This window comes from Capricornis sumatraensis, chromosome 7 (genome assembly GCF_032405125.1).
Source record: "Capricornis sumatraensis isolate serow.1 chromosome 7, serow.2, whole genome shotgun sequence".
In the NCBI taxonomy this organism is placed as follows: Eukaryota; Metazoa; Chordata; class Mammalia; order Artiodactyla; family Bovidae; genus Capricornis; species Capricornis sumatraensis.
This window is the reverse complement of record NC_091075.1, coordinates 38566979-38583924: the sequence shown is the minus strand read 5'-3', so window position 1 is coordinate 38583924 and position 16946 is coordinate 38566979. Positions and strand designations below refer to the sequence as shown.

The 16946-nt window shown below is 38.7% G+C and overlaps 1 protein-coding gene across 1 annotated transcript in view; it reads right to left on the bottom strand.

The window, feature by feature from the left end:
• FAM13A (family with sequence similarity 13 member A) overlaps positions 1-16946 on the bottom strand; it is a 334488-nt gene that overhangs the window by 40495 nt on the left and 277047 nt on the right. The window contains exons 11-13 of the mRNA XM_068974938.1: positions 15309-15495; positions 3424-3500; positions 3021-3063 (exon numbers count right to left, since the gene is read on the bottom strand). Of these exons, the coding sequence (XP_068831039.1) occupies positions 3021-3063; positions 3424-3500; positions 15309-15495 (307 nt within the window). The remainder of the gene's footprint in view (positions 1-3020; positions 3064-3423; positions 3501-15308; positions 15496-16946) is intronic.

Below are 16946 nucleotides of genomic sequence, written 5' to 3'. Positions count from 1 at the left end.
TAATTAAATTTTTGGCACTCTGAAGTGACTCTAACTTTTTTTCCCCCATTGCCAATGTGTCACTAAACGAATTTTAATACAAACCACTTTAAGAAATACAGATGAAATAGAAAAGGATAATTCTCATCACTGACCATCTGAGACCTCAGCAGACTCTCCTTTTGGGTAAAATTAGGTGTATAGGTAAAAGAAATTAACGAGACATACAAGAAAGGATTGATCTGTTTACTTTTCAATACATGCCTTGAAACAAAAACATACCTAAGGCTTCAAAATGATTATTTAAAAAATAAAGTTGTGCCTGCATTTGCCTTTGAGCAGCAGACTCTAAGATGGCCTTTCCCTGCCTGTGTATCCCTCTGAGGAGCATTTCTGAGACTAAAGGTATTCGTCAAACAAGAAAACAAATCACCTTTCTCCAATAGCTGTCATTTGTTGTGTTATCTTCTATGAATCTGAGCATTTACAAGGAAAAATTAAAAGGGCAACATTAATGAGGACAGTTCAGTTCAGTTCAGTTGCTCAGTCGTGTCTGACTCTTTGTGACCCCATGAACCACAGCACGCCAGGCCTCCCTGTCCATCACCAACTCCCGGAGTTCACCCAAACCCATGTCCCCTGAGTTGCTGATGCCATCCAACCATCTCATCCCCTGTCGTCCCCTTCTCCTCCTGCCCTCAATCTTTCCTAGCATCAGGGTCCTTTCTAATGAGTCAGCCCTTTGCATCAGGTGGCCAAAGTATTGGAGTTTCAGCTTCATCATCAGTCCTTCCAATGAACACCCAGGACTGATCTCCTTTAGGATGGACACAATCTGCCTTAATGGGAAATGAAACTGGGAACGTTACCATATCCATTCATAGTGGGCATGTAAATCTGATGTTATAGGAAATTGAAAAAAAAAATACCAGCTAAACAGAATTCTAGGAGGGGTAACCAACTTCTAGACTCACTTTTCATTTCTGAAATTTAGGAATTAGTGCAGTATTATCAGAAAATCAGACAATTTGAGTTCCATAAGTTTTAGAAAGTGCTACATATATTAAAATATAGGAAGTTATAATAGCATGGGAAAGAGGTTTAAAAATGGAAGTCAGATCTTTCACAGTCCTTCCTCAATCATAAAGTATCTTTCAGTGAAGGAAACACATGTGGTCACGAGTAGAAAAAGAATCCTCATCTCGTGGAGTGATGCCTTTTTTCCCTCTGTTGGTGCAGTTGTGAAAGAAGGATGACACGGAGAGCTTAGTCTGGATTTTAACTCACTGCCTAATTTTATCTCCTCACTGAAACGACCATGATGGCAATGATTATTAATAGTGAGTGCTTCAGAAGCGCCAACGGTGGGCTAGGTGCTGATTGGTAAACGCACATGGGCAACACATGTAAGAATAGTTCCTGGCCCACAGAAGAAAGGCTTGAGATTCTTTCCCTATGATGCATCTGCTGGGAGAGCTGTCCACAAAAACACCAAGACAAACGGAGTTCAGCACGCATTTGTTTGGGTGCCACTTGGAATTTATGAGTTAATGTTACATAGTTCATCCCAAAGGCTGTTGTCTACCCTTTTATCGCCTAAAGATAAGAGGCAGAAAAGGGGAGAACTGAGAATACCTCTCCAGGAGGCTGGCAAAGCCATTTTCTTTAAAATAATGTTCAATGGCATGATGAGTAGGTGCTCACTGTGAGAAGAGGAAGGGAGCAGAAAAAGGATGAAACAGCAGGAAGCTAAAAACAGTATCATGGGAACACTGTGCTCTGAAAAACTGTGACTAGAGACTAGAAAGAAGGGCTGCTATTTGCCTGGGTCCCAAGGAAGGAAGCATAAAGGAGTTGGAAATAAAGGATGAAAGCAGTGGCTCAGAAGCTATGAAGTCAGGGAGAAGCCTCCCCTCCTATTGACTGGGTGGGTTAATGAAGAAGTGCCCATGACAGATGACAAAGAGGAAATATGAGGAATCTAGAGAACTGGGGGGTGGTCGTGTCAGGTGGCCATTCATTTCCAGCAATTTTATACCAAATTCAACATAAGTATGCGTTTTTCTAAGAAGGGGGTCCATAGCTTTCGAGTTCTTAACTTTCTTGATTGGAAAACTTTACGGAGGTGGGAACTGCAGCTGTTATTAAATCCCAGCTCCTGGCACATTACCTGCACATAGTAGGACTCAGTATATATATTACTGAACAACCCATCAGTGAGTTAGGTTATTGCCCAAAAAAGGTTAGGAATCAGTGGTTAGAGGGGGGATTCTATGCATAATTAACATATCAAGTCAGAATCCAAGAACAGGTTGAAAAAAGCTTTAATTCTTGCCAAAAAGAAAGCTGATCGTAAGACTGAAGGTGCAGCTGGAAGCATTTGGAAGTAGTGAATTATATACACAAGCATGAATGAAAAATGAAGCTCAGCACACTGAATGGAAGCCAGCATTGGGACAAAGGAAATCAAATAACTTGGGTCAGGAAGGCAATGTCACCAGAGGACAACAGGGAAGCTAGGAAAGTCACCGAAACATTAAGATACAGACAATAGAAGGGAGTTAGACATTATTTTCTCTGTTGTTTACTTAAAACAAGACACAAAACTCAGGAAATGAATTTAATAACTTGAAATGATTTTATGTTAATTTGAAAATTAATGAAATTATCTCTGTGACAAATCCACTATGATTCACTATTATCTGTCTCAATCACTTAAAAAAATGCTTGAATTCATGGAAAATCAAACCAGTAGCTTTGGCTTTTATTTTGTCTTATTTTATGGAAAAAAATCTAAGGAGAAATCTCCCTGGTATTAAAGTTTATCTTCACAAGTCAAATAAAAGAATTAAAAAAAAGCCCAAAAGAATAGAGTTCTTATGATTTCTCAAGGAATTTTTATGTCTCAATATTTGCCTTTCTCAACAACTGTCACTTAATCTCATCACCTCTTATTGATAAGCCAATAAATCTTCACAGGGACTCTCAAGAATGTAAGAACAGTCCTGTCACAGTCACAATCTTACTTGGTAGCTACTCACCTCAAAATGCTGGGTCTGTCTGCCATCCTTTTCATTTTCTTTGCTACAAACAAAATATAAACTGTCATTCTGTTTTATAACAATGCTTCTCATTCATTGAAATTATACTTTTCCTTGTTTTAGAACTTCAGTAGCTCTAAATAAAATTCTTATGAAATTAAAAAACAAAACAGAAAATTAAAACCTGGAAACAACATAAGACATGAATATGGTTATCTGTCTTTAATAGCACCATAGTAGATTTTCCCATCCTAAAGCATTTTCCTTGTTGTAAAATGCTGTTGGGAAATATAGGGTTTGTTAATTTTATGCTTTTTAGTTCTTTGAATGCACATTGAACTAAGCGAAAAAAAGTTTATTCACATTCTTATAAATGGTGTTAGGAGAAAACTCTTAAAATTACCTTCCATCCGACATCAGTTCAACATGATCAGATCCAGTCCTCTCATGAGATGATGTGGGACTGAGGTTTTCCATGTTCTGTATCAAAACAAACCACTTGTTGTCCAGCAGTAATGGTAAGAAGTACATAACAACAGATCCTTCTTTAAGACAGACACATGAGATAATAAGTAGATACTAATTCATTCTAGTCCTCAGATTCCCAACTTTGTTAAAATTGGTAAAAATTATGATACTTTATTATACACTGTTGGTATAAAATTGTATATCGAACTTCATCATTCCATTAACAAAAGCATTTGACAGCAGACAGAAATGGTCATTATGGCCTACAGTGTTCCTGTTAGGTGCTGTCCACATTTTATAGCTAAATAGAGCAAAACCCAGACTCTCAGAATATTAGGGAAGCATTAGAACTAGACCTGAGGAATCTGACTTCTAATGCAATCAGAAGCCAATGTCACATTCATTGCCTGTTTAACATCTTTTCAGTGTTTCTTGTCAAAATGATCTGAGGGGATATGCGGCTTGTATCTAAACTGCAAAATAGCCATCACAAAGACATGGCGTCAACTTAAGAGCCTTTTCTTCTGTGATATATAATGTTCATCTTCATATTAGCCAAATGGAAAAAAATAAACGGAAACTTACTTCAAGTAGCATGAATTTCAGACTGATGGAGAGGGCTTAACACTTGTCGGGAGGCATATTAGCAAGATTTTTTGATTGCCTCTGTGAAAACAGCCAACGGTTTCTAAATACAACCCAGGTGACTGAGCACAAGTAAGCCGTCTCCATGCAGGAAGATTGCAAACAGGCAAACAAGAGCACGTTTGCATTTGGGGGACTCAAACGCACAGCTGCCTTGGAGATTTGGACCTGAATTTCATGGAACTCAAAGATTCATTTCTGCATTAAAAGACTATTAAGTACAATCCATGTATTCTGTGTTGTCAAAATAAAGAACACATTGAAGCAACATGCATTCATCTACACATTGATAATCTTCACTGTGAAAAGCCCATTGCAAAACACATCTGATTAAGGTTTACAGTGATCCTACGAAACTGAGATATACAAAACTCTCCACAAAACAAGCATATAAGGTAGATAACTAGTCTCGGGCTTGGTAGATGGATAAATTATTTTCCATTTATGGTGGTATGGTCAACTTGTCTGCAACTCTTAAAAGTTTAAAGCCCTAGGTTCCATCAAGTATAAAAACAAGGGAGACAACACACCATAAGAGTTATTAATAGTGGCTCTGGAGTCAGAATGTTTGGGTTTGAATCGTAGCTCCATCATTTATTAACTGTTAAGATCCTACTGACTCTGTTTCCTCAGCTGTGAAATGGGGGTGGCAACAATACTTAACATAGGGTGGTCGTAAGGATTAAATAAGGTAATACATGTAAAGTACTATGCTAATGTCTTATACATTTAGTGAATATTAGCTGTTGGTGGTGTTATTATGATTTCTAAAACTGTGTAATCTCCAAGAAAATATATTACTACTATTTGCCCACAGTTAAGATGATGTCCCAGGAACTGATAAGACAGTGTTTGTGTCTGCCATTACTGCATACCCACTGACACATTTAGATAATTTACACAGATAATTTTAGAATGGATCTGAGAAATTTAAATATATATATATGTATATATATATAAACATTCAATAATATGTGCATTTTTATACCTCTAAAGTTTGAGTTAGAAGAGGCTTCTCTAAAACGGCTCTCATTAAGCCAGAGCATAGTTGCTCTTATTACTGGAATGTGATTGTCCTGATAAAGAGCAATCCATCTTTAACAAAGAATCTTTGTGCACGCTGGTAATCTTCAACAGAGTATCAAAATCTTTAGTGTAAGATCTAGAGCAATAGTATTAAATTTCCCTGAAGCTCTGAAAGATGAATTCCTAGGGAAAGCACAACCCTCTACCTTCAGATCACATTAAATAAAACACTGTCCATGAAATACCTTTATAATTATAAGCAAATAACTATTTCAGAAGAAATAAAAATCTTCAGGTGGGAGGCTAAGATACATTCAGAAAGAACATAAAATAAACCATAATATAAATTTAAAGATATTTCAGTTAGCAGAATGTTAGAAGATTGATTTTTTTTTTTCCAAAACAGAAAGAACCAAGATACAATCAACATAGGCTTTGAGAATTACAGAAAATATATAGTTACGTTTTACAACAGAAAGCTTTGCAAAAAGCAGGTGTGAAATGTGAGAAAGTTTAGCTGATTTTCAGGGTTAAGACAAGTTGTAATTTCAACTCTCTCACCTACTCCACTTTTAAAAAAATGTTTGATCTACATGTTTAACAACTCTCTAAGGCCCTGAGTTTCTATAGATGTAACTGACAAAGGGTGACTTTCAAAACTGTTCAGTATTTCTCTCTAAAGCTTTGTAATAATTCCAGTTTTCATGTTGTCTTCCACACATCTGAGACTGCTGAATATTCATAGTCTGCTTCCACCAAAGCAGCATGCGAGTACACAGTGTTCCTTTGCTAAAGTAATTAGGTTGCCCTTATACCTTTTGGAAACAGGAATATGTGAAGAACGTGTTACAACTGGCAACCTACAGCAATTTTTTAAAGAATGAGACTAACAAGGGTAGGAAAGATCTAGAAGTACATAACAAAAGTACCTATTTTCCGTGGGTGCTAAACACTTTATAGATTCTAACTTCCATTCTTTGCCTAAGGGTTTGGAGAGGGAAGATTAAGAAATAGATCAGCCAGTCCCCAACTTCATTGAGATGGGGAAAGGAGAAAATGAAATGGACAGGTCAAAGTAATGGCTGAAATTTAGAAAGCTTCCATTGTAAGAAACTATGGTACTGAACTTTCAAATGCCCTGTAGTTGTTAACAGTGCTGGTCTTATGAGAAAATAGCGGCTCAATGACCTCTGAAGGTTTTTAACTGTTTTATGTGCCAAATGCTTCTCCAGGTGTGGTAAAAGAGGAGCTCATTAATGTTTTCATTTATTAAAGTTTGAAGTAAAAGAACTCTTATAAAACATCATGTCTTATTGGATTAATTTAATTTTAGTCTTCTAAAGTTAGTATCTTTTAAAGGTAATAGATAATTTTAAGAAATAGCAAAGGGCAGATTATGTCTTTAAGTATAATTTGATAAAACTGCTTTTAGAATTGCACTAAAAAAGACAGATAAATCTAGTTCTGCCTCATAGAAGGACTACCAGAGACTTTTGAAAACATACAAATTTTCTATAATTTACTTGGACAATTTGGGGGTGTCAGAAGAAACTGAATTTTAAGAACCATTCTCCTCAATTATAAAAATGACCTAAAATCTATAAAGAGCAAAAGCTTTGAAAAAATTAGACTGTGGAACTTATTTTCAGTTCTTCCCCCTGGCCCCTTCTCTGCTTTGGCATTGACAGATAAGCTCAAACCTGTTTGATCACTGAAATATTTGAAAACACTTGGAGTACAAACAAATTTGGCTTCTAAAACTATAAAATGCTGACGAAACCGTTATACTGTGTGTGTGCTGTGCTTAGTCGCTTCAGTCGTGTCTGAGTTACTCCTCCGCCCACGGGAATTTTCTGGCAAGAATACTGGAGTGGGTTACCATGTCTTCCTCCAGGGGCTCTTCCTGACCCAGGGACTGAACCTCTGTCTCCTGCATTGCAGGCAGATTCTTTACCGCTGAGCCACCAGAGAGGCCCGACGAGCCTTTACAGATGACGTCTCTCAATATACAAACAATTCAGTTTGAAGGCTACATGGAACACTGCTAGGCAAAACAAGCTCATTATTCTAGCCTTGAGTTGTAAGAGAAGGTATCTGGTATATTCTCATTAACAAAGGATTCATGACATTTGAATATTTTGTATTCTTTTGTACATGTCATGTTTTATGGCTTAAAACTGTATAATCCATATTCAAAAAGACTTCCTGGTACTGTAAGAGGACACCTATGGAAGAGCTTGCTAGCTGTCCACCCAAATCCATTCCACCTCTCTTGCACAGTGATGACGGAGCCACGTGCCCAGGGAGAGCACATCTGAAGCCTCTCAGGCAGGTAGATAGGTCTTCAGTAGGATGTGAGAAGCTGTATGTGTGCTTTCCAGGCCTGCCTAATAAGCTGCCTCACAAGGTTCACGCCTTGACACGCACTTATTCTCCCCTCTTGTGAGCTGGAATGCAGATGAAAAACACGACTGCTCTGGAAGCCAGTTGCTGAAGCTAGAGGCAGTTGGCCTGAGTCCTCTGAAACACTGTGTGGAGCAAGTCTTCTAACTCCTCTCCTGAGCCCTAAACTGCTTTAGATTGTCACAGAAGAAAGAACTTTGACGGTGTTCAAGGCATTGAATTTTGGGTCATTTTGTTACCCAAGTTACTCTAAAAAAGAAAGTGTAAGCACGATTGCTAGTTGCTCAGCTGTGTCCAGCTCTTTGTGACCCCATGGACTGTAGCCCAGCAGGTTCCTCTGTCTATGGGATTCTTTAGGCAAGAATCCTAGAGGGGATAGTGGGGATCTTCCCAACCCAGGATGGAAGCCAGGTCTCCTGCACTGCAGACAGATTCTTTATCACCTGAGCTACCACACTAAATGATATGGCAACTGTTCATTTGCTCGCTTTTCTTAAAACACATTTTTTTGTGAGTGGTGAGCTATGCTGGGCACTGGGGTACAATGGCGGATGGCGAACTGACAGGGATTGGTCTTTGCCATCATCACTTCTGTATTTGGTTACTGCTCCAACTGTAGTCTGTTACACTGTTAACACTGTCTCAATTTTAAAAACAGGTTCTATCTGAACAGCCCTCACCATTCCTGGGCTATACAGTTGCCAGAGTGATCCCTTCAAAAGGTACTTCAGAAAATTGCTTTCTTCTCTTCAATCCTCTGATGGCTTCTCATTTCACTTAAGGTAAATGCTAAAGATCTGAAAATGGCTACAAAGCCTTCAGGGATCAGGCTCCCTGCTGTGTCTCTGACCTCATCTCCTACAACACTCCCCGCTCAGCTCTGCTCTGACCAGGAGAGCCTTTCGCTCACCTTCCAAAGGCTAAGGCTGTGCTCCCTCTGCCTCGATAGTCTCTCCTCAGATATCCCGATGGCTCACTCCCTCACAGGTCCCTGCATAAGCGCCATTCTCAGCGACGCCGGGCCTGAAGACTCAATCTGCTCGATGTCCATCCTCAGCTTCCCACCCACACCCCATCTGACTCACCCCGCTTCACTTCTCTCCACAGCATGTGCTGCCATCTGACTACGTGTTGGTTTGTTTCTTATCTGTCTCATCCTTTGAGAATGTAGACTTCCAGATGGTAGACAGTGTGTCTGTTCGGGTCACCATTTTGTCTTTTCTGCTTAAAGCAGCGCCTGTCATATAGTTAATTGTATGTTTGAAGGAATGAATACGTTTCAATCTGTGGTTCAAACGGTGGGTTTTTTGTTCTTGTTTTTTCTTTTTCTTTTTTTTTTTTTACCTTATATTGATACTACTCAGAGAATCACTGTCAGATGGTTTTTGACAGGAGTTCTTGCTGGGTTATATTGCAGTAAAACCAAGAGTTGAGATTTTCAACATCAGGTATATGGTTGTTCTTATAAACAGGTAAAATGGTTTGGAGGGGGTGGAGAAGACAGTGGAGGCATGAAGATGTGCTAGGTGGCTGTCCTGATATTCCAGACTAGTTATAAAAAGTGCCTCGGCTATGGCAATACAAAGGGGAAGGAGGGCATATTTTTAAAGTAGAGTCAACTAGATTTGACATATGACAAACACTGGAAGAAGGATTGGGGGTAAGGAAAAGGAAAGGCCTTAGAAAATGATTAAGAAGATGAAGACCTGTGAAATCAGATGAGTGAAAAGAAGACCAAGGAGGAAAAGATGATTGATTTGATTTTCACATGTTGACCTGAAAGTACTGTCTAAGGTGAGCTTCACAGAGCATCACAGAAGTGTTGCTTTGGAAGTCATTTCCAAAGAGGTGACATCTGACACCACAGAAGTAGAGAAGCTCTCAGGTGCAGTGCTGATGCACAAGGAATGAGGCGATAATCTGTGTAACATTTATATCTAAGCATGTCTTGTGGAAAACCAGTCAGTGACGGACACAGCAACGAGGAATAGTGTCACTGTGGTAAGAGGACAAAGAGAGATCAACATCCCGGAGGTCAAGGGAGAAGGATTTCTGAGAAAAAGGGACAGAGGGTCAAGAACCACAAGGGCTTCAGGAGGCCAAGGAACAAGTCAACAACAGCACAGAGGTCTTAACAAACCAGAAACAACCACAGAGTCACCCAGAGACACAGAGAAAGGAGTTTCTCCAGAGAAGTGGGGGTAGAATCTGAATTATAGGAGTTCATTAGCAAGTAAGGAAAGAACTGGAAATGTCTGCAGACTGTTTAAAATTTTTGATGGCAAAACAAAGGGCAAAGATTGACCCGCAGAACAGAGGGAGCAGAAAGAACTTGTATAGGTACTGTTTTCAGTTTTTTCTATTATTTAGCACATTTCATTGCACTTAAATCTCACAAAAAAACACAGAGAGATAAATACTCCCATGTTACAGAGTAACTGCTCACTTGCCATAGCTATTAAGTGATAAAGTTAGAACTGAAATTCAGGCGTGAGTGTAAGATCTAAGCTGCTTCCTTGATCCCTGCCTATGATTTCAGAGGGTGTATGTGAGATTAAATAGGTGCTGTTTATGAATAAAAGGGCTACTAGACTATGTTTTTTAAAATATATAAAATGTAAATCTTATTAAGGCATTAGTATAATCACATAAGGAATATTTGAAAAATAGTCTTTGGATGGAGTAAAAATTGCCCCAATACTTCCACCATCACCACCACCGGCACAATACTATTGTTCAGTCATTTTAGGTATATTTCCTTCGTGTGTTTTTCTAGGAACATATTTATATACATATATTCACACATAAATGCATGCACTATATATACTGCTTCTTTATATACCTACTTTTGAGGGAGAGTATCATGAAACCCGAGCCCCACCACTTATTTGTGACCTTGGACAGCTGTTTATCTCCTCTGCTTCATTTTCCTCATGTTCAAATGAGAATATTAATAATAATAATTACCACTTTATGGGTTACTGGGAGGATTAAAATTGATAATATATGCAAAGCACTTAAAATACACTTTGCTAAACATTTTTCACTTTATTACATAGTCTTCAGAACCATAATTTTTGTTTGACGCATAATATCTTATTGAATTGACATACAAGTGTTACTTATCTGGTCTCCTACTTTTGAACATTTAAGTTGCTTCTAATTCTCCATGCGTATAGACAACCATGTGGTGAGCAAATCAGTACTTCTGGTCCTTTCCATATGTACAATGCTGTCTCCAGAGCAGAATAGCAGAGGTAGGATTATTAGATAAAATGCCTGAATTATGGCTTTTGATTCAAACTGTTAAATTGTGCCCTAGAAAGAATGTTTCTGAGATAGAGGCATTTTCTAGGCCAACAGAAATGAGCTAGTGGTGAGGAAGCAATGGAAAGTGCATGAGTGAGTGAGTGAGTGAGCAAGCGTGTGTATGTTTGCACATGTACAAGAGGTGGAGAGATGGATGCAGAAAACATAATTTTCAAGGATACTTAATCTCAGATTTCAGAAAAACGTTTATCATTTGAGCAGGTAAGAAAATGGGTAGAGATCTAGAGAATTCTGAAGCAGGAAAGAGGGAAATCACTGAAATACAAGCTTGCTGTCTTAGCTATTCAAAGACAAATTAGGGCACAAGCTTTCCATCAGAGAGAGGCTCAAGAGCACAGATGTGAGCTGGTGGTGTAAGAAGAGAGCAGAAGGCTCTGACCACAGCAATCAGAGATACTCAATGCCACTCACTACCACTAGTTTCTGAGTGCGGAACTATCTGCAGTCTCTCGGTCTCTACTGCTTGTGACAGTTCAAAAGGGCAAAGGACAAGGCAAAGTACACAGACAGTTTCCACTCTAGAGATTCTTAATCTGCAAGATGCTCTTTTTAGGTCTCTTTGGCTGTGTTATGGGCTGGCGAGATCACTGTAAAATTACCACTCAAAGTCTTCAGTTCCTCTCCTCTCATTTTCTCTGGAAAATGCTTTGCTCCCATATCTCCATCAAAACTGCTCTTACTGGTGATCTCCAGCTTGCTAATCCCAATGGCTAGACTCCCACTGTTCTACTTGGTTAACCAGCTGACCTACTTTCCAGCTAGAGATACCTGGTTCACTTGGCTTCCAAAACATCAAACACACCCCATTTTCTCCTTTTTTGCTGTTTTCTCCTTCTTAAGTCTCCTCTACTGGTACCCTGTTATCTCCCCATCCTCTACACGTTCATAGGCCTCAGGGCTCACGGTCCCTGAGGTCACTTCCCCTTGTCTGTTCAAACTCACACCCTTGATTACTTCATCTAGTATACTGACTTAAAATACTCTGGGTTCATTCCTTGGTCAGGGAACTAGATCCCACATGCCACAACTGAGAGTTCAAACGATGCAATGCAGATCAAAGATCTTGCATGCCGCAACTAAGACAGAGAATAGCCAAATAAACAAACTCAAAAAACATGTCCAACATTGAACCATGATACTATCTCCCAAACTTCTCTCTTCTCCATCTCGGTAAATTGGTGTCACAAAACTTCTAGTTGCTCAGGCCAAAAACCTTGGCGTTATCTTTCATACTACACAGGTAGTATCAGGAAATCTTGTCAATTCTATGTTCAAAATATATCCAGAAAGCATCTATTACCTCATGATGACTGCAGTACAGTACCCTAGTGAACAAGTCAAGTCACTCAGTCGTGTCTGACTCTTTGTGACCCCGTGGACTGTAGCCCACCAGGCTCCTCTGTCCATGGGATTCTCTAGGCAAGAATACTAGTGGGTTGCCATTTCCTTCTCCAGGGGATCTTCCCAACCCAGGGATCAAACCCAGGTCTCCTGCATTGCAGGCAGACGCTTTAACCTCTGAGCCACCAGGGAAGCCCAAGGAGGACATTTTAGTCAATGTGAACAATGTCCCCTACAGCAGTGTCCTGTGCATCCTGCAAGGCAATATGCGCAGGCTTGAGGATCACCTTAGTTCACGCCATCATCAGTGCACACCTATTGCACTATTATTGCAATAGTTTCCTAACTGGTTTCTCTGCTTCTGCCCTTGGCTGCGCCCTGTCTGTTCTCAACACAGTGGTCAAACCAAATTTCAGTGAGTCACACCACCGCCCTGCCTAGAACCCTTACATGGATTCTCATCTCACCCAGATTAAAGGCAGAGTTTTTACAATGTTCTATGAGGCCCTACTTAATTTGTTCTCTCCTCACCTTCCATTATCTTTTTCACTGTCCTCATTCTCTTCTAACCATAATGGTATCTTTGCAGTTTCTTGAACATTTCATATAAGTGATTTTCTTGGCGTCTCTAAACCTGCTGTGATAGTATGGTTTGTTTCCTTACTTCCTCTAGATCTTTACACTCAAATATCATATTCTTGGAAGGCCATCTCTAAAAACTCTATTTAAAATTGCAACCCCTGCCCATTTATAATTTCTAGCCTCAATTTTTGCCTTATTTTTCTTACTAATAGTTATCACTATGCAATATATTTTATGGTTTACTTTTTTGTCTTGATTTTGTCTGTTTTCCCCACTAGAATGTAAGCTCCATGAAGGCAGTGATTTTTGCCTGTTTGTCTCACAGATGTGTCCCCAGATTCTGAAATATTTCCTGGCACAGAGAAGGTATACTATTCCATATGTTTTCCAGATACAAAAGTTTAGTCAGTGTATAAAGAACTTGTAAAGGAATAAGAGAAGGTTTTGGAGGAGAGAGGGGGAAAGTAAAAATAGAAGTTTAAAAGTAAGTAGCAAGTTAAGAAGCACAAGTTCACTTTCAGGGCGTGGTCTAAACAGCAGTCACTGTCATGTTCCCTGGCTATTTGCTTTGTGGTTACCTGCAAAGATGAGATTTAACATTAATGGAATATGAGAGTCAGGAAATATCTCTGAGGATACCCTCACTTCATAGATGAGAAAGTTTTGCTTCTGTCTGAGTTGTGTTGGCAGTGCTTTAAATTATTCATTGCAACAAAGACACGTTCCACTTAGCTCACTTATGTTAACATGTGACCTGCACAATCCTGGAATGTGGAAACTGGCAGCTAAGGTGGGGACAAATCCTTTCACAGAAAAAAAAAACAAAAAAACCCAGAATGAAACTAAGCTCTCTCATCCAAATGTTTTTTAAATATCAACTATGTCCACAGTTTTAGCAATCACATATGTATTCTAAGGAGTAAATATACTTTTCCAGTTTCATTAGCTACTACCACTTAGCTAATTTAAGATACTATTCCTGGTGGAAAAAACATTGATGAAAACAAATCATGGGCCAAATAAAGAGCTAACGGAGTTAGTATCATTTAGTTTATTAAAAATTTTACTTTTCCTTCAAATAAGAATTAAGCTAGTGTTAAAAACCATTTAATGTATAATGGTTCCAAAGCTTGCATGCATGCTAAGTCGCTTGAGTCATGTCCAACTCTTTGCGATATCATGGACTATAGTCCACCAGGATCCTCTATCCACGGGATTCTCCAGGTGAGAATACTGGAGTGGGCTGCCACAGCCTCCTCTTGAGGGTCTTCGAGACCCAGGGATCAAACCTGTGTCTCTTATGTCTCCGGCACTGGCAGATGGGCTCTTTACCACTAGTACCACCTGGGAAGCTGTATGTGTAGAACAGTGTCAGTCACCAGTCTGAGGTGGGTGGCTGTGTTTACTCTAGTTGTTCAGTTTGCTTCCAGAAACAGGGCATCAAGACATCTGGGGGGAATAGAGTAAACATGCTTTCCCCAGAGTTGCATTTATGCATATTTTCTTTAAGGAATTAAACTGGGAATTTTCTCTGAGCACATGCAGAAATTGACAATGGGAAAACAGGTGGCCCATGAGTTTTGTTAAATTTATAGAAAACCCAGCATGGAGGTAAAAACTGCTGAGATAGACCAGACAGAGGCTTTAAACACTGTGAGAGAATGGCTATTACCTATTTTTATTAGGGACTCCAGTTCATGTTATAAAATTCAACTTCAGTGTTTTTGGGGGGATTAAATTTCTGAAAGCTAAAGGAAATCAGAAGACAGATTTTGGTTCTCACTTTTCAAAGAAACTGAACATACACAATAAAGGATGATGTATATTTATAGTTAAACTGGATTTATATTGAGTTATTGACTAAACTCACTTGTATAACTTATATATCAAATTCATGAACCAGCATTTAGGTCTGAGGTAACTGTTTAGGAGACTAATTTGCTTCTGATTAATATAGGGGAAAAAAACTATAGAGTATATCTTTGAAATTAAATTTCTGAACACACAGGGATTTCTGAACACAAAGGGATTTCTGAACACAAAGACAGTTGACCCTATTTCCATATGTATTTTCCTTTTACCTCACTTTAAACTCATTAATTTTTTATATTCATATAGATAAGAACAGATAAAATGGAGGAAAATAAGGAAAAATGATATGATTTGATAATTTTATTCTAAAAATAAAGTTTAAAAATGCTCAAAAGACTGAGACAAAAGTCATACCAATTTCAATAACATAGAAATCAAAGTTTGTGCTGCTTCTGCTTCCTTTGGCAAAATACAGTGTTTCGTAACTTGATTTTTATAGTTATTAAAATGAAATAAAAGTGTGTATACTTAGTACCTCTAAGGTCTCTTTCAGAACTCATGTCCTATAATTCTGTGAAACTCGAGCTTGACATTAATATTTATTTTTTACAAAGCATGGAAAAGAGATGTGGTATTTCCTAACTGGCTACAAGTAAAAATTTTATAGAATCATGCACTTACCACAAGACCATCTTGATTTTCATTGAGCTCAGAAAGTTTGGAACTGGATTTCTGACGTTTAGGTTTACCCCTTTCTCCAATATAACCAGAAGTATTTTCATATAATTTTTCCACTTCACAAGCATTCAACATACATTCATCAAGACTGCTGAAGCCAGAAGGAATATTTTCTTTGTTGAGAAGTCCCCTTGAATTGAAAAAAAATTAGCTTCATTTTACTTTAAAAGGCAAAAAGGACGTTTTAATGACAATGCATCATGCAGAAAGAAGAGTGTCTAGAAATTCCATGTTTCATCTTTTATAAAAATCTGAGCACAGTGCTACTCCTGAGACCACTTGGTGCCAAATGTATCAGATTAAAAGAGAAATTATTCCTAAAGGCAAACTGGCGAGGGCTGTGTTTCTGCCAATGAAAAGCTTTTGTATTTGTACCGAAAGTAATCTGTATTCAAAACCAGGGGAATTGTGCAAACTTGCAAAGATATTTTCCATTATTCATAGGTTTTATACACATACATACACACACATACATGGATCTTATAAATTAATAAAATATATTAAGAAAAATCTGAAAAGGAAATACATCTTTTTCTTCAGAATGGGACACTGATTTTCTCCAATTGTGAAAGACATTTTATCACGATATAAATGCATTAATACCTAAATCTGACTATATTAGATGATCCTGGTAAAAATGATATAACAAGAACTATGGAATACAAAGAAAGCATTTCAACTGAAATATAGATTCGTTACTTCCCAGTACCAGTTTCTGAATGTAAGCTTATAACTAGAGTTCCTTCATGACTTAGTTTTAGAAGTTTTAATTACAGAATTTAATTCATTTAATGCTCTTGAAATGCTTCCCTTAAGCATTTTAACATTCTCTTTTAAGAGGTTTTTCACGAAATTAAAGTACTTGGCGAAATGTTTGTCTTTTACTACATCACAGAAAAAATTAAACCATCAGTGCAGCACCATTTCGGAGAAGGCGATGGCACCCCACTCCAGTACTCTTGCCTGGAAAATCCCATGGGTGGAGGAGCCTGGTAGGCTGCAGTCCATGGGGTTACAAAGAGTCGGACACAACTGAGCGACTTCACTTTCACTTTCCACTTTCATGCATTGGAGAAGGAAATGGCCTGGAGAATCCCAGGGACAGCGAAGCCTGGTGGGCTGCCGTCTATGAGGTCGCACAGAGTCGGACACGACTGAAGCAACTTAGCAGCAGCAGCAGCACCATTTGGTCAGGTACAAGTGAATGAGACTTACTCTCTGTCATGGTGTAACCTTAAAGGTACTTCCCTGCAACTAGAGATTACCATACTAAATGAAGTTAAGTCAGAAGAGAAAGACAGATACCACGTGGTATCAATTCCGTGTGGAATCTACAATATAGGAGAAATGAACCTAACTACAAAACAGGAAGAGAATCACGGACGTAGAAGACAGATTGGTGGTTGCCAAGGGGATGGGAGGGAGGGGTGGAGTGGGAGTTAGGGGCTGGCAGACGCAAACTGTGGCATATCCAATGGATAAACAACAAGGTCCCACTGTATAGCACTGCCAACTACATTCGATACCCTGGGGTAAAGCGTAACGGAAAAGAATATAAAAGCGAATGTATATATGTGTGTA